Consider the following 23,189-nt stretch of genomic DNA (forward strand, 5'->3'; position numbering starts at 1 on the left):
ACTACTTGATGTCTTCATGGTCAAAAAGCTTTTCTTCTATGCAGCTTGATCTTCCCATGTTTCAATTGGTGGGAGCGTTGTGGAGAGATGAACTAAGAAAGGAAGTGTTCCATCCTCTTTTAAACTCTTTGGGGACTTTCTGCCTGCTTGGGATCCAGCCTGACCCATTGTCTCCAACTTTCCTTGCTCAGGGACAGATCAGGGGCTGAGCTTAGCTCCTCTGATTTCATGAAGCTAGTGTTTTCGTCCCATATTCACCAGGAACAGACCAGCTAACGTGGTTGTACAGTATTAGGTAGCAGTGCCTAATTGACATTTGCTCTAAAACAGATCAAAATCTAACCATATTACAACATGAGTACACTGGCGACAAGTTCACCTAGGAATGTCGATCATTTTATTATGGCAGTACTTGAAAGTCTGAACCACAGACCTGGACTCCCTTGTGTTAGACTCTAGAAGAATATAGACATAGAAATCTCCAAGTTACAAGCCTTCTGTAGGTCTCTGTTATTCCTTCCATCTGACCACATGGCCACAAAGGCTCTCTCGCTACCCTGGCCTCTTCCAGCTTTGCCATAAAAAAAATCTTGCCAGCACTATGCAATTCTCCAGCTCAAGGAGAGCTGGAAATAATTTAGTTCACCCTGAGTAGTGATTCATCATCGCCAAAGAAATAAAGTACCCAGCACCTGCCACCTACCCTTGAGACTCCTCTCCTACCAGACAATATGTAAGAGTAGAGTTCTTCTCACATTTCTGACAGTGAAGAATTACCATTTGACTACAGTTGTGGAAATCAAAGTTGCAGAGTTTCAGGGGCTTCAAGATTCCCTGATTCCCTTATCCCTCCCTGAGCCATGCAGCAGGGGAGGTAATTTTAGCTTACGGTCCCCTTTGAGAACCTACATTTTTCTTTGCTCACACCTCTTTACAGTTCCTGCTCTCTTGTCTTGTCCTTGTGGAACAGGCAAAAATAAAGGTCTTGTTTTTTAACTGTGGGTAGACCTACTTCCTGCTTGCTCTTGTTTTCTTCTCTAAAGGAAGGAAGGACATGCTATGATCGCATTACTCACTTGACATGCTATGTAAACGTTTCAAAGCTTATTAGGTTGTCTAACCTTGCTTTTCCATTTCGTTCAGGGAAAAATATAACTTAATGAGATGCTGTTGAACTGACACTGTTGGCCTTTGTGATTTATTGACCTTCAAATTATATGAAATGCACAAAAGAAGGATTCTTCACACTTCTGGGATGTTTCTGACTTAGCCCATCACATTTAAGAGAGAAATCATAAATCCACGCTGTCTACTCCTCGTCATCTTCTTGTCCTTCATGTGCCTGGAAGTGTTTTCCAGGATTCATTGTTCCCCCACCATCTCAGGGATGGAGGTGAGACTGGCTGGCCTGTAGTTCTCTGGAACTTTGCCCTTTAATGTGAGTATTAAGTAATGGTCAAACACCGCAATATGTTGCATGGAGAGGCTGTGTATTCTCCAGCTGTGAAGGTAGTCAAAACCCAACTGGACACAGTCCTGGGCAACCTGCTCCAGTTGACCCTTCCTGAGCATGGGGGTTGGATTGGATGATCTTAGGACATCCCTTCCAGCCTCAGTGATTCTGTGATTCAGCTTTATCCAACTCCCTTAGTTTCAACTAAGTTTCAACCCCCTTAGTTGGTTGCATTGGCTTTTACATATAGATCTTATGAAATATTAAGTATAGAGGTACTTCATTTACTTTATAGCAACTACCCTTTTTGCTATATGAATCATAAATATGATTCATAGTCACAATGAATTGCTATCACATAAACATGATTCATAAACACAATGAATAACGGGTGGAAGAATAAGCCTTAAAAGTGTACAGTGTCTTCTCAGCTACCTTTCTGGGTTTATGACTTCTGCCTGTGCATGGCTCCATGTAGCCTTTACTCCAAAGAGATTCCAGCCAAAATTTATGTCAAGACCCAAGAGAGACACGTGAAGAAGAATGTCACCAGTATTGGCTGCCTCATGATGTACTTGCACCTCCACGGTACCTGCATACCAGCAGCTTACTGCCAGCTTACTAGGTGAGAACTATCCTCATAGGCACCGTGAGGTAGCTTTGCAAAGATATGCAAGGAGCTCGTCTACGTCAGAGAAACAGAATGAGAGGAAGCACCAAGGGGCTTGCTTGAAAATGTAACAGCTTGAAAACGGCATCTGGCATTCAACATTTCAATGTGAATGGAAGATGGGGAGAATGGAAAAAGCCTTTTAAATAGAAGATGAGGCAGCTTATATTTCACCAAATAGACAAATGGGACTCAAATAACTAGACTTCATAGCAGGTACCTTAAAAGACCTTTCATTTCCCGATGAATCTCCTTCAAGCTCAGGGCACTGAGGGAGCAAATGGTCTGGGAGAAAAGGGAGGGAGAGACAAGGAACTTTTCCCCTTTGTTTCCCTATGTTCTCCACTACTATTTTCCTGTGCAATGTCGCATGACAGAGGCAAGGCTGTGTGATCTTCCCTGTCCTTTTACATTAACACTTGTCTAGCATGGTGTACATTTTCCAAGAGTAGGGCCTGCACCTTCTTAGGTTCCCATATGATGCCTAGCACAGTGCTTCCCAGCAGGAGCTGCACTCTGTCAGCACTGCTATGATCACTGCTCACCATCACTTCTTGTAGCAAGTGGATGTCCAACCCCAAAAGTAAAGCTGTTCTGTCCTGTGTGTGTAGATCTGAACCTGCTCACAAGGCTTGGAGAAGGGGACTGGCATGAGCAGAGCCTGCTGGGCACATGCCAATGTAGCAGCACAAGGCAGCACGTCACTGGTGCAGGCAAAAAGCCCTGCCAGAAATCCAGTGTGACAGCTTCAACTGGATGTCACACAACAGTCAGAATCACAGCAGACGTCATCCCAGATGTTTTGAAATGCCTGGAGATTTTCCTCTGGTAACCTGCCAGATTTGGCACGCGTGTGCAATGTATGTAAGAGGCAACAGAGAGACAGGTCCTTTCTGACCTGGCCATGGACCTGTTGCAATCACCTATTGCTTTTCACAGTGACATTATCTTACTTCCAAAAGGACCAATCTCTTCTCCTGCCCACCCTTATCCAGCCAAAATGCATTAATTAATGTATACATTTATTAATCTGTTCATTCATTCCTGTCTCTGTGATCTCATCTTCCCTACCATGCATTTTTTTCTGCTATTTGTTAACCTCTTACACATTGCCAAATCCTACAGAAGTTCTCTAGAGCAGCTGCCTTTGTTTATGTGCTAGTATACTGCCTAGTACCAGGGGATTTAATCCTTTCTTGGAACCTTTCATCATAATATAAGACAATAAAACAATAATATTTACATTTCTTTTTATCACTGCCAACAGCTTTGTGGCAAAATGGGCTCTTTTTAATAACATGTACTTTTTTTTTTTTTTTTTTTTTTTTTTTTTTTTTGGAGGGTGGCTGTTATGAAATATGTCCTTGTCATTTTTCTGGGACCATTCAGCAGCAGATGTCAGACAGGTTAATTATTATCATTTATTTGTGCAAGAAAGGTCATAAAAGTTGTCTGCAGCAGAGAACACACGCTCGTTGTCACCAAAAAACAGATGCCGCATGGAGAGAGGCTGGAGAAGCCACCTGCTCACCTTGTTGTGAAGCTTCTGCCTTCAGGCTAGTAGGACCACTTCCAGGAGCTGGGGGGAAATTCAGTCACCTTGGACTCTTCTGTCCTTCCCCCTGAACAGCCAAGGAGCGTGCTTGTTTTGGACAGTCACTGAATTTTGTGATCTGACCTTTTATTCCTCAGGGGTAGGACAGCCCATCAAGCCCATGTAAGCTGCAGCAGAGCAAGCCTTAGGAAGAGAGGATGGTATCAGACAGCAACATAAAAAACTCTGAGCTTAGTCCTAGCTTTCAAAGTTAGTAGGTCCTCTCGTTCTTTAATATATCTTTAACCCAAAGCCAGTAGTCCATTTCCACTTTGTAATTGTTAACTTTCAGGCCAAGGGAATGTAGTGGTGCATGGGTTAATCACACACCGTTTTACTTCATGCTCCTCCCAGTCAGAAGAAATTATTGCTCTTTGGCTTGGATTGTTCACACAGCACTGACTTTCATTTGGTTGATCTAGTCAAGAAAGAGCTTGTATTTTTATTTATGAATTTGACTTGTGTTTGACATCTTGAGAAAAATCTGTGCTGAGAGGGAATTTGCCCGTGCAATTTCAGTAGGTATTGAAGCAGAGTTTCTGCACATTGATAAGCCCAAGGGACACAACAAGCTGTGTCTCAATGATATAATGTCGAAGCAGGGAAAAGAAAACATATCTGTACTTAATGTTATTTGCAGCAGAGGATGGCTAAGCAGCTAAACTGTCAGAGCTAGGTTTCACAGTCTCTTTGGAGAGCACAGATAGCTCTGATCATCTAAACCAACCTCCTAATAAACATTCTGGGGGACTTTTCCTCAAAGCTGTGTTAAAGCACATCTTTCGAAAAACTACTAATTCTACCCCCAAAAAACCTCCAAACAATAACAATTCTGCTTCCCTCCATTAACTGTTCCAGGCACCATCACTCTCACTGTTAAGAAACCACATCTGCAAATACGGATCTAGTTTCAAGATCTGTTTAGACACAGGTTCTGAGAATCACCGTTTATTGTAGCGCTGTTTGCGCAGCTGCAAAGCCCTTACTCTGATGACATTCCCAAGACTTCTTCACTGGGTGTTCTGGTGTGCCATAAGGAGCCACAAAGGGATCCCATGCCCCATTTTCCCCATTTGCTGATCAGATGCTAGAATAAACCCATAGTAGTACAAGCATATAACACTAAGAACAATACTTCAGTTTGTAAAGTCAGCATTTTGGCTATCTGTTAGGCTCTCACTATTTTAGGAGAACTTTGTAGTTGATTGGATGATTGAAATTTAAGAGGATCGGGACTGATTTTGTCCTCCTTTCTCCTCTTCCACCTAACATCTACCCTATGTTTTTTTTTTTTTTTTCCAGTGTCTGTATGAGGACTTAATGCACGGTGCTGCAGCAAAGCACACCCTAAGGAAAGCTTTACCTCTGAGCACTTTCTGGTAACTTGCCAGCCAGTGACAGGTTCATCAATAATGATAATAGCTTTTTGTCAAAGAAAACTAGCGCACTAAGCCACAGACAAGCTCAGCCCTATAAAAGAATCAAAGAAACTGGCATCCTCTTAAGGAAAGCGAGACAGGAACATGACTTCTAATGGGAAGAGCTGGCTAACAAAAGAAAAGGAAATAGAAGGATTAAACTCTCTTTGCTGAAAAGCAGAAGCAGCCCTTCTCTCAGCAAAGCCTGTCACCTCCTTATCAACTGAGAAACGATGATTCAAGTGCTGACTTCACCATACCGAACTGAAAAATCTACTGACTGCAGGCTCCGACACAGTAGTTTGTATCTCGTTTGTGATAAATGGAGCACATTGCAGCTGCTGCAGCAAATATTATTGTTATATCAATAATGAAAATTGGTATTAAGGTTGCCCCCAAACCCCCATTACTGGGTAAGTTCAAAATGCTTAAAGCCAGTGGCACCTTTGCTACAGATTGCTGCAAAGAGCAGGCAATCCTGTTGCTACTAAACCAAAAGCATACATTGAAGAGTTTAAGGTTACTAAAGATACGGTTTTCCTGTATTTCTGTTTGGAAATCAAGAGGGCAGCTTGAGGGGTTTTCCATAATTGGGACATATTTGTGCCCTCAGTCATTCACCTGGACATAAATCCACCAGAAAGCTCTGCGAGCCCTTTGGGGAGAAGGGAGGCTCTCTGCTCATTTGCAGTACATTTCACCTGTGTCTGCGTCAAAGTCTAACACACCTCAATAGTACATGCACAAGCCATCCTCCCTGACGCCTTAGACTGACTGTGCATTAGGTACACAGCACCTGGGCACATATTTCTGCTGAGAAAATAACGGAGAGAGGGAGTAGCTCCAGTTTAAAGCAACTGGGTAAAAGCGCCTCAATGTGTAATGTGTGCGCCTATGACACCAGAGATAGATGGGAGAAGAGGACAAGGGAAATGGAGGGAGGGAGAGATGTTGGGGGGAGAGAAATGCAAAGAGCCAGGAGACAGAAAACAGGTGATCCAGCAAGAGAGACAAAGTGAGGTGGAGAGAAATGGAGGCACTAACAGGTGGGAGGGGGAAATCAGAGGGTGCAGGAGTAGAGCACAAAAAGAGGTGGGACACAGAGGGGTCACACAGGGGAAGGAATTCACACACTGGCTTCTGAAGTGGACCTAGCACTTCTTTTAGAAGTAAATGTAACTGTGTCAACATCTGTGATTCTATTACACATTGCGTTGTCCTAAAAGGAAAATAATATGCATGATTGTGGTAACGTGATGAGATCTAAACAAATAAGATACTCAATCTGGACTGGAGACCTGCGTGTATTAAAATAACTAAGATGTTAGATTCGTGGCACTGCGTTAACGCAGGTATGAGATGATCACTGCGCCCTAGCTTGTGAGACAAAAAAAAAAAAAAAAAAAAAACACCACCAGGGCTGGGCTGCATGATGAATATTCGGGAGAAAGATGAACACTTTTTTTAGTGACAATTTAAAACAGGTGTTCAGACAGTTTAAGAGAGAGGTCAAGCAGAAGCACAGAAGGGATGGGGCAGTAAGGTTAAAATTGATGAAGAGAACTGGGACGGTCATTCCACATCACTGGATCCTGACCGCTTCATATACACCACCGCCAGCGTGAGATTCCGTCTACACAACAACATGGGTACAACTATGGTGTGGTGTTAAATTAGTGTCACTTGTGTATGGATTGATTACCTCTGATTAAAACAAAGAGAAAGATGCACCTGATCACACACTCCACCTACTCTGCAGGCTACTGGTGCCTGAAAGGGACTATGCCAATTCCCATGGCTTGTCTAATTTATTATTCTCTACCCATTCTGCACTGCACTATTTCAGAAAACAGAAGCTACCACTCCAAACCAAAACAGTATGGAGACATTTAATGACAGCTAAAGTGTGTGCCTGCCATGTAAATGCAAAAACCACAAAACAGGAATACTGCAATTATCCTAACCCCAAGCACAGGAAAACCATGAAATTCGGGGATTATAGAATCATAGAATCATAGAATATCCCGAGTTGGAAGGGACCCATAAGGATCATCAAGGCCAACTCCTGGCACTGCACAGATCTACCCAAAAGTTTAGACCATGTGACTAAGTGCACAGTCCAATCGCTTCTTAAATTCAGACAGGCTTGGTGCAGTGACTGCTTCACTGGGAAGCCTGTTGCAGTGTGCGACCACCCTCTCGGTGAAGAACCTCTTCCTGATGTCCAGCCTAAACTTCCCCTGCCTCAGCTTAACACCGTTCCGGTGGGTCCTGTCACTGGTGATTACGGAGAATAGGTCACCTGCCTCTCCACTCCCCCTCGCGAGGAAGTTGTAGACTGCGATGAGGTCCCCCCTCAGCCTCCTCTTCTCCAGGCTGAACAGGCCCAGTGACCTCAGCCGCTCCTCATATGTCTTCCCCTCTAGGCCCTTCACCATCTTCGTCGCCCTCCTCTGGACACTCTGCAACAGTTTAATGTCCTTCTTGTACTGTGGTGCCCAGAACTGCACACAGTACTCGAGGTGAGGCCGCACCAGCGCAGAGTAGAGTGGGACAATCACTTCCCTCGACAGACTAGTGATGCCGTGCTTGATGCACCCCAGGATACGGTTGGCCCTCCTGGCTGCCAGGGCACACTGCTGGCTCATATTCAACTTGCTGTCAACCACAACCCCCAGATCCCTCTCTGCGGGGCTGCTCCCCAGCGTCTCATTGCCTAGTCTGTACGTATAGCCAGGGTTGCCCCATCCCAGGTGCAGGACCCGCCACTTGCTTTTGTTAAACTTCATGTGGTTGGTGATTGCCCAGCTCTCCAATCTGTCCAGATCTCTCTGCAAGGCCTTTCCACTCTCATCCAAGTCCACAACTCCTCCAAGTTTGGTGTCGTCGGCAAATTTGCTCAAAACACCTTCTAGTCCTACATCCAAACCATTTATAAAAGCATTGAAGAGGAATGGCCCTAAAATGGAGCCTTGAGGGACTCCACTAGTGACCATCCGCCAGCCAGATATGGCCCCATTTACCACAACACTTTGAGCCCTGCCCGTCAGCCAATTGCTCACCCATCGTATGATGTTTTTGTTTAGCTGTATGCTGGACATTTTGTCCAGTAGAATCCTATGGGAAACCGTGTCAAAAGCTTTGCTGAAGTCCAAAAAGATCACATCAGCTGGTTTCCCTTGATCGACTGGATGGGTGATCTTATCATAAAAAGAAATCAAATTTGTTAGGCAGGACCTACCCCTCATGAATCCATGTTGGCTGGGACCAATGACTGCATTGGTCCCAGCCAACATGGGTTCATGACGGGTAGGTATTATATTTAAACATAGCTTGAATATGCTAATATCCCTAACTTGGCCCCAATGAAATGCTACAAGAAGAAAAGTAGGTAAAAATACTTGGGGGAAAAGAAAGTGCTTAAGTATTTTACAAAGTAATCTATTCTAATCTGGGACCACAGATGCTAAAACACTGTAATCACAGTCACATAGCTCTGCAATCATTTTTCAGGGCTACTGACAGAGAACAGCACAGAAATTTAGCCTTTGTCCTTTAGAATTATATCCAAATGACAGATTTCTAAAGGATTTCAGTGCACTAAAATTAACTGTATTGAAGTTTAGATTTATTTATGGCCTGGCAGAGTTAAGGGTGGTGATATCAGAATAAATGTTTTGACAACACAAAACGGCTTGGAACAACTTTGTTTCTCATTTTCTTTAAGTGAAACATCCAGACTAAAATACAAAAAGGTAAATTATTTAATTCCCAATGTATCGAAAGCACTACAGTTTGATAAACAGATACATCAGAGCCATGCCTCCAGGGAAGCATCCTTCACTTTGCAGATGAGACAGCAAGACTGACCATGAAGTCACTTGTTACACCACGCAGCAAGTCAGTTCAACAGTGGATGGAAATAACCTGGCCTGGACGATGAATATTTGGGAGGAAGATGAACACTGCTCTTTTGGGTGACAATTTTAAACTGGTGTTCGGACATTTTCAGGCCAGACTGAGTTTTATGGCTCACAGCTGGATGATTGAGCCCAGACAAATGTAGCTCAGCTCCAGCAGGAGCTCAAGAAAACTGTCAACCTGCTAACCTTCTACTGCTTGCCCACATGCTCTGTATTTTTCCTCAGTACTGGTCCTTTATCTTCTCTTCCTTCTACCACAAGAGTATTTACTTCTAATTTGCCCCTACATCCTGATTGTCATAACCTTCAGTCCCACTGACACACAGGACCTATGCATCCTGTCCTGTTCGTGCAGTGTGAACTGACCATCACAAGGTTTCTCACACTATGGCTTTGTTTCTTCTTTGTGGAGGCTCAGGAGTGAAACACTCAAACACAGGTAAGTTGCAACTAGAGCTTACCCTACAGCATGCTAAGCAATGCTCCTTTTTTATTAAGTGAAGAGGAAAAGCTGCTTTGGAAAGCTGCTGCTTCCATATCAAAGACCTGTGCAACCATTGCTTCATGCAGCACCTCAAACTGAATAGCCTTCCTTAGTCTGCAATGCTCACTTCTCTTAAAGCCACAGGGTGAAGGAGAAAACAGGCCTAGCTTTCTTGACGTCCTCTACAGCTCCTTGGTAACAGGAGGGACTCCAGAGCTACACGATACAGAATCTGACCTTGAGAAAATAATTTCAGCTTTCATTGTCAAAGAAGCAGAGACAGACATTCGTGCTGTCATGAGCTGCATAGCTCAGACATGAGTTTTCTGCTAACAATATTTTGCTACCTTATTTTCCTTGGCCATAAAGTAAGTGTAAACTAATAACGTATTTCATACAGGCATCTAAAAGCTTAATGCACTCACATTTGCAAATGTTCTGAGACCTTTCTGGAAATGGCCTAAGGAAAAGTAAAGTATCCATATTTTTAGTAAGCTTGACTGGTACACCTAGCTGTCATTTTTGTCCTGATTAGTGGCAATAGGCAGCTTTCCATTTACTTCCAAGCAGCTGCTAGGGAAGAGCTGCAGGCAGATGTAATCTGGAGACTGCAGAACTCGGCTCACTGTCATTTTCACACCAGCTTTTTACTTTCTCCTACTTCCATTTATTATTAATCTGTAATTATATCTAACTCCAGTGCCCAGTTAGCCTTTGCCAGAGGCTTAACCATTAGCAGTGACTATGAGAAAGGAGTGGAAAGGAAAGGGAAAGAAGAAACTGCCATGAATCAGGCTTTCACCACTCCATGTAATCCTAGGGAGCTTGGGCTATTTCGGAAGCAGCTTCCACAGTAGATGAGACCACCCCAAGTGGACAGTCTTGTGTCCTTAGCACTAAATATGAAAAGGAAACATCTTATCAAATAACTTACTTTCTAATCGTACTCAGTTTATACTTTTTAAAGGGCTTTGTATCCCTTTTAAATTTCTATCCATTCTAATTCAGCACTGGATGTTCTTATATTTCGTGTTTTCTGAACCTACTGAGCGTTCAGGCTCAGTAAGACCATGTCGCATATGTTCCACATAAGCACTGTATAAGACCACACTTTTTCCAGCATTTTTCATTGTATTGCCTTTTAACTTAAGAACAAGACACTCAAGTTTGAACAGAAAAACAGGAGAACCCGATTCACTTTTTCCTCTCCAAAGTAAACCATTTGAATTTAAGCAGCAGAATTAATATCACTTGTTTTCCACTTGTGATTTTTTTAGGCTTCGAATCCTTTTTCATCTCTCACCTATTGCTTTTATCCCTTCTTTTATATAGAGCTGAATAGTGCGTTTCAGGTAAGACAACACCATTCATTTAGTAATGGTGTTCTATTATTTTCCAGACCATTCCTTACCCGTTCTTACATTTTGCTCACTTGTCTTGTTCACTTTACTGCAAATGAGAAGCCCATTCAGTGTCATCTTTCTGTTAGAGGTAAGGTGAATGAAATTCAATGCAAAGATTGTCCATAAGCTTCCAAAATAGAGAAAAAGATGTCAAATATATGTGCTATGCATGCTAGTTTCCCACAGCAGTGTGGGAGGCACTGAATTTATTGCACACTTTCCCCAAATGTTCCCATATATCCAGACGGCCTGCAATCCTAAGAAAGACTCTACGTTTCAAATTAGATTTCTGGAAAGTCTTCAAGTCTTTTCCAGCAAGAGTAGCTTCAGCAGTCTACCCAGCCAAAGCATGATTTCATTTTATTCTGCTTGACATACGAATTATTGTCTTTAAGCATCCAGTGGGAATGGGAATGTGGTCAGAAACTCAGAGAAGTCATCTTCCACTTCTCCTTCAATGTTCAGTCGTAATGAAGGCTCTTCAGCGTTCCTCCTCCAAACCTCTTTCTTTCCGAGAAGCCAGGAATCTAGAGACAGAAAAGATACGTCATCAGAATCAGCAGGAGCTCCCTCTAGACCATATTCATGCGCCTGTTACCAAGCCAACTGCAACAATGCGTTCCTCTTCCACGCTGTCTCCAGAATCAGGACTAAAATGCTAGCTTACTGCTAGAGGAGTACCATCAATTAAACAAGAGGTAAAACTGGAGCATGGATCTTTTGTCCTGTGGCTTTTGTCCTTAAGGCTCTTTTGGCAAGGTTTAAAATGAAAGCCTTGATTTCTTGGGAAAATCTTAAACCAGTTAATTAGAGATTCCAAAGTTTGTATTTTCCCCCAGATTCAAATGCATAAAAGAATCTCTCCTCCACTCATTTTTGAAACTGTAAAATATTATTACTACATTCCATTAAACAACTGTTGATACTTAATGCTGTCTAACCTGAGACAGCAGTACTTCACTGGTAATTGAAAGTACAGTTTTATCAAATGGTGAAGGCTTTGAGAAAGCCATCAGAATAGAAATGGCTGCAACAATGCAGAGGATTAGCACTCCTATTTTCACAGCCTATCTGTATATACTGCTTACACTGTGACAATGACTGCTTACAAAAAAAAAAATCTACTCAAAACCATCAGAAGCTTCTCTGGCTTAATGGTATTTCAAACATATTTGCAATTCAGTGCACCCATGAACCCCCTGAAAGAAAGAGATACATTGGTCTCTAATACTGTGTTAGATGGCTGTCCTATTGGTGGCTTCACAAAACGGTGATAACAGTCCAGAATAACTTTTATGTCTAACTACACATAAGCAGAAACAGCAGACTCAGTAAGCACATCCATATTCTGATAGGAGATATAGTAAATTAAAATGGAAGGGGTTGGCCAAGCATACAGATCATGCCCGAATACGGGCATGTATGGATGATACGCAAAGAGAATGTAATTCACAATACAAAGCAGATTGTGTAGGTTACACACCTCACTGGTAAACTGAGGAAGCTAACGAGCTTACTCAAAATAAAAGCCCACCACAGAAACACAACTTAATTTTAGTTAGGATTTTCAGACCTAAAACACAAACAGATATTCAAGGTAGTCATCCAAGAATTATTTTGTTCAAGCCTGAAAAGCAATCAACTATAAGAGAAGCCAGGCAGTTTTGCCCACAGGTTCAACTAATCTAAATTGCTCTGAGAATTCAAAACAGGAAAAATGAAGTCATTATAACTCAAAAGTAGCAAGACGCCAGAGCTAAAAACTTAGTTGCTTTAGCATTTTTTATATTAAAATCAGTAATTAAGAGTAACAATTATTTATTTATATGAGATTTGATTGAGGCCACTGCTACAAGCAATTTGAAACTTATCATTCATTTCATCCTGAGGAATTCTATAATAAAAGTACCTCAGAACACAAGTGATTGAAGAAACCTATTGTAGAAAACCCAGAAACAGATTCATAAGATCTACACTAAATAGATCACTTCTACTAATAACATCATGAGGTTACATTGAAATCTCCAGTTCCAATTTGGATTTTGTCTCTTTAAATATGACTGCCCTCTGCTTAAGATTTGTTTTAAGCTTTAGAGCTATTGTCAGAGAGGCAGATGAAAGTAGCAATCAGCAGGCTGTAATCTTTGGCATGAGGCCATAAAGAATATAAAGTTAATCTCTGGCGAGCCACTAAAAGTGATCAAATAAGAAAACAAAAATCTTACGTCATGCGTCAAAGACAACCAGCGCACAAGCAGATTTCTGCATTAAGCTATTATCCCCATGAAGAGACTTCCTTTCTCTAGGATGAGAGGAGGAGAGGAAAGGGCAGGAAAAAAAAAAGCAATCGTGCAGAACTCAAACAGGAAAAAGCAAATTTATTACTAAAACACATAAGAACACACTCATAGGAAGTAAGCAGTTTGTAATTCCAGATTTTTTTTCACTAGCCCTAAGGGGCTTTCAGCACAGCTACACTTTGTGATACATTTGATTGCATTTCATTGGTGCTATTCACTCTAATTTGCAAGCACCTCACAGACGTGATGAGTGGAACCTCACTATTCCCTATATGGAAGGCAACACATGGAAAAACTGGGGCAACAAAAACTTGAAAGTGACCTGCCCAAATCAAGAGAGTCACTTCTCTTGTTCTTCACCAACTGCACTGAAAACAGTTCATTTAACCGTTTAGGAATGAATCACATGCTGGTACCATACTGCTGTTTTTCCTGTGGTTCCACAAGCTCTATGATAACTACCTGTACAAAGCATATAATGCTAGTTCTAGCTGTGCAAAAATGCTTTTTCATTGACCTTCAAGACAGCATCTCTGGCCTAAACATGTAAACAGGCAGCCTGAAGCTGAGAGATCTGAAAGAGATCTTATTTGCCTATTCTACCTCTACTAGGTTAGCATACTTACTTATTGCACTGCTGATCACATTACAGACGTATTTCAGCTGACAGAAGTCAGGCATTTTTCTTCCTATCCAAAGCAGCTGTGCTCCCACAGATTTAAAAACTCAACAACCAGCATAGACTAGCATTTAAGTCACATGAAGCTCATGTTTTAAAAACAGCCTCCATCAGCAGTTCACATGACACAGGGAAAAACAAAACAAAAAAGTATGAAAAAATTACAAACCTGACTGCCATCTCTTAAGAAGTATCTCTTCTCTATGACCTGGGGAAAACAGTGAGAGAATGATCTTAGCAGGCACAACATATGCATAACCTCAGATTCTAACCAACGCTTCACACCTGAGCACTGAAACTCATGGCTAACTGGGGAGAAGTCTGAACCTAAGCCCTCTGCCCGGGACCTATTGCTTCAAGTGTAATGCTCTGTTACACATAGGAGTTGCCACCTCCAGTCATTCCTAGTAAAGTTGTGTTATCCTCAACTTCTATACACCTAATTAAATTAGCCCTCATTTAGCAGTGGGGGACTTTGGTGTCTCCTTGTTGCGTTGGAGGCAATGTTATTCCCACCCCTCTCCGCAGGTGCAGAGGTTTTGTGCACTAGCACAAGCTTGTTCTGCTGTTGCCCCCCAGGCATTAGGTGATGTTTGACACAAGGCAGCCTTACTTGGTCTCTGAGAATGATGCACACACTGTCTGTGTCGAAGGGCACCTATGGAGCCAGTACCATCAATCTAAGAATCAAAAAGCTACCTGTCTCACTTTGTACAGTCTGCACCCTCCTCCAAATAAAATCCAGGCCAAATTTCCTCTTTTTAAAGAATGATCTGTTACAGGCACTGATCTGCTCCACAGGGAATGCAAAGTGCCTTAAAGCACTCCTGTCATTTTCACAGTAAGCCTTGATGCTCTCTTATGCAGGAGAGGAATGTGCAAAGTTTCTACGTTCCTGAAGTTTGCTTTAACCAGGAGCAACAGAGCTCACCAGAGTCCTGTAACTCCCCACATTACTACTTCAGCACACTGCAAACCCTCTGGCCTGCCAAAAGACTCCAAAAGCATATGCAGAGTGTCTTTGTAGAGTTGTGAGTTCTTCTGCATTGCTCTATGTAGATCAAAAATGAAACTTTCAAGTGAATCAGCTACTTTCCAGTGGTCTCCAAGAGCAGACCAGTCTTCAGCCTGCCCATACGTAGCTTGAACCAACACAAGAAGCAGAATGTGAAAGGAATAGCTTACTATTGTTCCGTGCTGACATCAGACAGTGTTCAATATATAGAACAATAAAACCTATCTAATTGACTTGACTTACCTTATCAAAAAATCTGCTTAGCTTGACAGCGTTGGAAGAACCTGCCGCCAAGTAACGAAGATTGGTGCAATCCTAGAACCAACAAACCAATCACACGGAAATCAATGCAAGGAAGCCATACACATGGAAATCAACATACCATTTTCCCCCACACATGCACATACAGTCAAGCTTGCATGGTGATATGTTTTGAATTTGAGACCAAAACAGTGTTGGTAACACCAATGTTGTGGCTATTGCTGAACAGTGCTCACACAGTGCCTTTCCATTCCTCACATTGCTCCACCCGCAAGCAGGCTGGAGGTGGGCAAGAAACTGGGAGGAGACACAGCTGGGATGGCTGACCCCAGCTGGCCAAAGGGATATCCCATACCACAGGACGTTATGCTCAGCCATAAAAGCTTTGGGAAAGGAGGAGGAAAGCAGTGATGTTAGGAGACATGGGATTTGTCTTCCCAAGTAACCACTATGCATGATAAAGTCCTGCTTTCCTTGAAGTGGCTGACCATCTGCCTGCTGAGGGGAAGTAATGATTGAATTCCTTATTTTGCCTTGCTTGCATGCACAGCTTTTGCTTAACCTGTTAAACTGTCTTTACTTCAACCCACGAGTTTCCTCACTTTAATCCTTCTGATTCTCCCCCTCATCCCACTGGGTGGGAGTGAGTGAACAACTTAGCTGCCTAATGGGGTTAACCCACACCACACATATATACACGTGTTATATATACATATACAGAAATAAGTAATAGCGTCTTGATGTTTCATTCAAAAATACTTTGGGTCAAAACCAAGAAAAGGGAAAATTTAAACCCCAGCCATTGATTCCAAGCTTCGGTGACCTTATCTAACCCCCTCTACCTCCCTGTAGTGAAACAAAGGCTATCATTTCATCACGTAACTGAGACAAATGATCAAAACGTGCATGACTCCAGCACTACTGAGAAAATCTCTAGAAGCCCAATTTTTGTAACAACATCTCTACTTAACAAAAAAACCAGAATCACTCCCATTTAAAAGAAAAACAACATTGGTGACAAGGATACTAACCAAATTTATCTCTTCAGCATTGAAATCCTCAGCCAAGAAAGCTGTTCTGGTCAAAACTTCATTACGCTTAGTTTCTGGGATCTGGTCCAGCTTAGTTCCTATTACCAGCAGTGGAATCTGGTTATCAGCAAACTGTTCACGGTCATAGTCACTGTTAAAGGAAAAAAATACAATCCCGAATGGAGTGATGGTCATCTAAGTGGGCACAGAGGCACCATCAGATTCCCCAACCCTTTCAAGTAAGTGTAATTTACGGAACATTATTTATTTAAGTGAGAACATGCTCTATCTGTAAATTACGGAAGGGCTTCTACATCTAACTCTCTACACAGAAACTGAAAGAAAAGGGAAAAAAACACATGATTGGATTTCTTCTCTGCATAGAACTTCAGGTCAGAAAATGCTAGATAATTTACACAAGCAGGAAAGAAACAGGAATTCCAGTACTGTACCAAGCATACAAGGCCATCAAAGACAGAGCAGCAAGATGGCAACTCTGTCTGACCAACCAAACTTCCTTAATATAGAGTTTTTAAGGTAGGGCAATGAAATAAATGGCAACTGTGAAACACTTTCCATGTTAAAGCAGGTTGAATAACACTTCTGAGGTGTCACATTACTAACTTCTTCCAGAGAAGGGCTACGAAGCTGGTGAAGGGCCTGGAACGCAAGTCCTATGAGGAGCGGCTGAGGGAACTGGGGTTGTTTAGTCTGGAGAAAAGAAGGCTCAGTGGAGACCTCATTGCTCTCTACAGCTACCTGAAAGGAAGGTGTGGGCAGCTGGGGGTTGGCCTCTTCTAGCAGATAACTAGTGACGGAACTAGAGGGAATGTCCTCAAGTTGCACCAGGAGAAGTTTAGGTTGGAAATGAGGAGACATTTATTCTCAGAAAGAGCAGTCAGGTGTTGGAACGGGTTGCCCAGGGAGGTGGTGGAATCACCATCCCTGGGGGTGTTCAAGGAAAGGTTGGGCGCTTAGAGAGACATGGTTTAGTAGGGTGATGGTTGGACCAGATGATCTTGGAGGTCTTTTCCAACCTTAATGATTCTGTGATTCTATATTTAAGTAAAGGTAGCCACTACAAGCTGAATACCAGCAAGCTTTGATTCGGATATGAATAATGATCAAAGATAGCCTATATAAAATTAATAGTATTTTAATTAAATGTCATTACAAGTCCAAGTTCAAACCACTGCCCTTAGGATGCCTTTCATTTTTACTGAAACCAAACTTTATAGAAAGTAACTTTACAAGTAATAACAACTTGATCAAGTGTTTGCTAAGGGCCTGAGCATCTGTCCCTGGCAGAAGCGAAGCTTTTGAAAATTAAAAAAGTTGTGAAAAATCTTTCTGTGGAAAAATTGGAGAAATTTTCAGTTTACATAATGCAAACCCTTCAGTTTACATAATGCAAACCTACATAATGCAAACCCTTCTGCCATGTTTCTATAGAAGCACCTGTGCGCCAGCACAGGCATAAATAATTGATTCTTCCCCAGAAAGCTGCCCATTGCATTCCTGCTCATGCATGTGATTTATCGATGATCTGAAAACCTCCCTGATAATGTGTATATATGTGTATATATGTGTATATATGTGTATAACGGGAGCACAGAGATAACAAGAGGGCATACTTGACAAGATGTTGTAAAGCTAATTATTAAAGTGCTCTTCATGCAGAGTTCTTCAAGCTCTTTTTTTTAGGCACACTCCTGAAATCACTCCCACCCCTCAAAGTGAACTTCCTTGGTCTGGGTGCATTGAAGGGAAGACTTTCGGAACAGAGACCAGCCATCCCATGATACTTACTGTACAAGTGCTTTGCATCTCTCAGTGCAGACATACAAGCCTTCAGGTATCAGGGAATGGACCTACTCTCACAGAAGCCTCAAACAAATGAAAGACACAGTAAACATCTTTTTCCTTAAAGCAATGTTTGGGAAGCTACCGACAGAATGGCCTGATCAGCAGTGTGAAAAGAAAAGAACAGCAATATTCTTTGATACTCTCCTATTTTTTTATTTCTTTATTAAAAGTTCAGCCACACCAAACATTGTGTGGTTTTCAAGTAGTCTTAGGGATGAACAAAGATTTCCATAACAGCCTGGAATTACTGTCTTAATCGTGCACGTATGTTTTTCACTCACCCGTTTGTCACAAGAACTCCTGTTGGAGCAACATCTCTGTTGAGTGCTTCCAAAGTCCAGCGATACAAATTCTGAGATGATTTCTTGTTGGTTAAGTCATGCACTAAAATTATCCCTGAAGTGAAAGAGTAGGTAGCAAGATGTTATTTAATGATACATATTTTTTTTCCTTATCTTCAGAAAATGACATCTGCAGGTTCCCAGATATCTGAGAATCAAGAAAGGGAAGTATAATCGGTAAAGTAAATGAGAAAAGCTGACAATATCAGGATGCAACTGTTTTTTTAAAGCTGCTTATCATGAATTAGATAAGAGCTAAGAGAAAAAATCTCATGAAAGGAGGAAAAGAACAGCCATCTCAGGTTTAACCCATAAGAGGTTTGCAGGCATTCCCTGATTCTGCTTCATCCAGTCCTAAGGATACCCAAACTCTATCACTGCAGCAGAAAATTCAGCCTCTCTCTGTTTTGCGTAATTAGTAAACTTTTTTTTTTGTCACACCATCTAAGAAGTCTAAAGGCTGTTAGAGGCTGTTTCTTTTTTTTTTTTTTTTTTTTTTTGAAGGGTTTACAGAGCACTGTTGCTTTCCTGCATTTTCAAAAACTGATGCCAAGTACCTGGGGAGGTACCCAAAGGGGAAACAGACAAACTTTCACGGTCCACCAAAAGGCTACTAGTTAAATATGAATTAATATGATGTCATGCATTATAGCTTCCATCACTTTTCATTACTATAATCCTTCAAAATGTAAATTCTGAAACAGGAAAACTGCCAGACAAATCTCCTAGCTGTACTATTAACAGACACCCACTTCTGACCACAGTTCCTAACTCAATTACCAACTCCTGCTAGCAAATTTCTTCTATTTATTCACACCTTCTGCAACCTGTGGAATGCTCCCACTTCCTCTAGACTTTAAACCATCATTAATTCAAGGACAAAATGGCATTATACCTTTTATCTTCATGGGGGGGGGGGGGTTGTTCTCAAAACACTTCACACCCCACAGATGTAGAAAACACGTTAATTTAATGTTTATTATTTTTAATTGTAATTTTTTAATTCTTTCATTTAATCTCAACACCCAAAGATACCACCCACTGTACACACTAAAAACAAACCACATTTTCACACGCATTTTCCGCCACCCCACATTACTGTGCACAGAGACTCACTGCTATGAGAGTTCCTAGCATGTCACAACCATATCCCTACTTCAAAGCATTTATCTCAGTAAGGGCATAAAAAGGCAACTAAACCATGTGCCCATCCCCAGCACAGGGAGAAAAAGCATAACACAACCTAACCTGGCCTATGGCAACAGACTGAGAGGCATTGCTGCATTGCTGTGAGAAACATGCCCCACCTCCTGACAGTCTTCCCCAGCTGTGTTTTTGATAGGTCAGTTCCCTTATCTGTTTCACTGAAAACTTACAGAGATAGTTGCACCAGCAGAAAAGACTGTCAACATCAAAGAAGAGCGGACAGGACCAATGACCACTCAAGGATACGTTCCTCCCACATAAAGGTCTGTGAGCCGCAGCCTTGCTGCATTTTCATTGTCCTAGACTATCACAATCCATGCAGCGGAGGCAGGGACACTGAAGCTGAAGATCTGTGATCAAATGAAGAGTAAACTGTATCTGACCTCGAAACAACCAGGTCTCCCTGACAGTCTGCACAGACATTGCCACAACCAAACATTAACCATCTTTTGATGTCAGGTTTTTCAGATCACCGCAAGCCTAGAAAGGACATGCAGTCAGGCAGAGGGAACGCATTCATCTTCTCTTCTTACATCAGGTCAAACTGGCAATTTGTGAGACAAGCTCTAATGAAAGAATTTATCTAATGAAAGAAACCAGAGCCAAGGCTAACTACCGACGCCAATGGTTTTCATACGCGAGCTGGCTAATACTATCTTTTGGGCAGTGGAGATAAATAACTCTATTTTAATAACTTCATCAATTATAGCTCAGATACATAACTTTGAAATTTCATCTCCTAATGTGCTGTTCTAGGATATTTCCAAGTATGACCCACACAGGCTGGCACACTGTGAATTTGGTGTCAAAAAGAAATCCATCTTTTTCATGTACCAACAAGGCTTACTTTGTGAGCACAATTCAACTCAAATCTTATTTAGAGAGGTCTGGTTAACAATATAAGTAAGCGATACCTACACACAGTTTTCCTCCTGGGAAAGAAGAAGAAATAGCTACTTAAACAAGCACAGAGCAAAAATGTTTATTGTATGGCTTAACTCATTATTGAAGGTCCTCAAATGATGAGGAACAAAGAATCACAATATTTGAGACAGATTTTCAGAAGCGGATGTTAATCTTGCATACATTGATTTTTGGTGAACTACCCACGGATGCCAAAAACAACAACTGAAATACTGCACTATTATGTTTATAATCTCTTATTCGCTACTTTAGTGGTACAGTTGAACCACCAGACCTTTAACTCAGTACCTCAAAGTAAGGGATGCCATCCTTTCAATGGAATAAAATATTACTTTCCATCATCAGCAAGTTGCAAGATTCAAGTACTAAAAAGTAACTTGGCAAACTGGATGAGCAGAGGGCAAGATGGTTATCAGAATACTGCAATCTTATGGAAGAATGGTTCAAATTTGTCAGAGTGGGATATAACTATCAAAGTTCCTATCATAAATTCAAGTTCATACCGTATCATACATTGAAATGTTTCTCAGCTATAGGTTTTGGAACTGAACAGGCGAGAAAATATTGATGATATTTCTGTATGTCTATCAGGCCTGGAAAGGTGAAGGCAGCCTTTTATGTCTGCAAGCATAGCTGGAAAGGACACCACCACAACTTCAAAGACTCCCTGTTGCACCAGCTGCACAAGACTAAAGGGAAAGGTTGACGAAGCTCATTTGTACAGGTTTGCCTAAAATAGCTTTCCAGTTTAAAACTGAATCCATAAATTCTCTCTAAGAATGGCATCAGTTTCTTTCTTGTATAAACGTACTGGAATCAGAAAAAAGAACAGGATAGCCCTCAGCCAGACTTAAAGGACTCCTGCTCAGGAACCTAGAGAGAGCTCTTAACAGAAAAAGACACAGAAAAAAGATTTACACCAAGCAAACTTACCATTCAGTGAGTTATAAAATACTGCTCGTGTGCTTTTTACACTAGTGGCACTACCCACTGAACCTCCAACATCCCACAGCTCAATATAGTACGTCTTCTCTTCCGGAGTCCCTTCTTTGTAGTCATGGATCTAGTGGAAAATTCATATCATACATAACCACAGCATCACCTTGTAGAAGTTAAGCCATACAACACTTTCACGTTCAGGTGAAATACTGCACTATTATGTTTGCAATCTCTTATTTGCTACTTTAGTGATACAGATGAACCACCAGACCTTTAACTCGGTATCTCAAAGGAAGGGATGCATGGATAGAAATTTGCAAATCTTAATATCGACAGAATTTCAAATCTTTCAAATGGGAAGGGACTGGATGGATTGCGTCAAGCGGTGGCCAGTGGCTATCACAGTTCTTTCTCCCACTAGATGGAGTTTGGTGAGTCAGCAGGGAACATTCTTTCCACCCAAATATTAACAGACTTTACGCCTCATGGCGTACTTAGAAAGAGTGTGTTGCTAAAGCAGATGTAAAGACAAGGGCATGACTTCTTGTGCTTGTTAAAACCTGTGTGGTAGGTAGTACTGCAGGACTAAACGTATTGACACACTGGATTCCAACTGACTGCATCAATTTCCTCCCCAAATTCTCACTGCCATCTCAACTGAATTAATCAAGAACAAATTTTGGATTACTCCCCAAATGGATTGCCGTGTTTCTTCCCCCAGATTTTGGAAACATGTTTTGGAACTCTTTGAGGTGAAACCCATAGGCAATAACATGGGACTGCTCCTAACCTATGTCACAGCATTTCAAGGAGAATGCAGCAAATTATAAAGGATGAAAGTGTTTATTGCTATGCCACATAGGGCTGAAAGCTTCTTAATGAAGAACCTTATTCCTCTGCAAGGAGCAGACAGCACAACAGGTCGTGCTCTGTACCCTCCAAGTAAAACAAGTTAACGCTTTTTTCCCCAGTGCGTTGGGCTGACAATTTAACGGTGCTCTGACTGTTTCTTGGGTAAGTCCCATGCCTTCTGACTTAACCTGGCCACGCGCTGGTGGCCACAGCAGCCAGGAGCTGCTGTGAATTCACTCTTAGCAACCTCCTCTTCTTATTCAGTGTTTTTTGTTTCAAAGGACTGTTTTCAGCAAAACAAAACCTTGAAGCACAGCTCTTCCTGAGGTGGAAACGAACACAAAGAGGGTGAAAATAAAAGCCACGGCCCTTCACCCTTTAAACTCCTTCACCCTTTAAGCTTTTACTTAGCGAGGGGCCCAGCCCGGCACCTACTCGGACGTCCACCGAGCAGCCCACCGTCCACGACGGGTTTCCCAGCACCTGGCTGTGGCACAGCAGGTGCACGAGCGACGACTTCCCCACACCTGCAACGGCACGAAAAAAACGGGCCCGGTCAGCGCCAGCGACCAACGGCCGCCAGTAACTGCCCTAACGGCCCCACCGGCCTCCGGCCCCAGGGTGGGGGGAGCGGCTCAGTGCGCATGCGCCGCGGTAGCGGGCGGGAGTGGGGGGGGGGCGCCCCGGGGGTGGGCGCACTCACCGGAGTCGCCCAGCACCAGCACCTTGACCCTGTCCAACGCGGCCATCTTAGTCTGCCTAGCAACCGCGCCGCCGCGCCCCGCCTTCTCCCATCCGCCTACCAATCGCTGCTCGCGCCCGTTCGCTTT

At 42.3% G+C, this 23,189-nt stretch overlaps 1 protein-coding gene across 1 annotated transcript; it reads right to left on the reverse strand.

The window, feature by feature from the left end:
• Nucleotides 1–8,881: 8,881 nt before the first annotated feature.
• On the reverse strand, nt 8,882–23,188 carry RABL3 (RAB, member of RAS oncogene family like 3). Its single transcript, XM_040571961.1, has 8 exons — nt 23,063–23,188; nt 22,795–22,886; nt 21,502–21,631; nt 18,379–18,493; nt 16,232–16,382; nt 15,183–15,254; nt 14,094–14,132; nt 8,882–11,472 (listed from the first exon to the last, which is right to left on the reverse strand). The coding sequence occupies exons 1-8, from the start codon at nt 23,106–23,108 to the stop codon at nt 11,407–11,409; spliced, it is 711 nt and encodes a 236-aa protein (XP_040427895.1). The 5' UTR covers nt 23,109–23,188; the 3' UTR covers nt 8,882–11,406.
• Between the last annotated feature and the right edge of the window lies 1 nt (nt 23,189).

Source organism: Cygnus olor, chromosome 1 (genome assembly GCF_009769625.2).
Source record: "Cygnus olor isolate bCygOlo1 chromosome 1, bCygOlo1.pri.v2, whole genome shotgun sequence".
In the NCBI taxonomy this organism is placed as follows: domain Eukaryota; kingdom Metazoa; phylum Chordata; class Aves; order Anseriformes; family Anatidae; genus Cygnus; species Cygnus olor.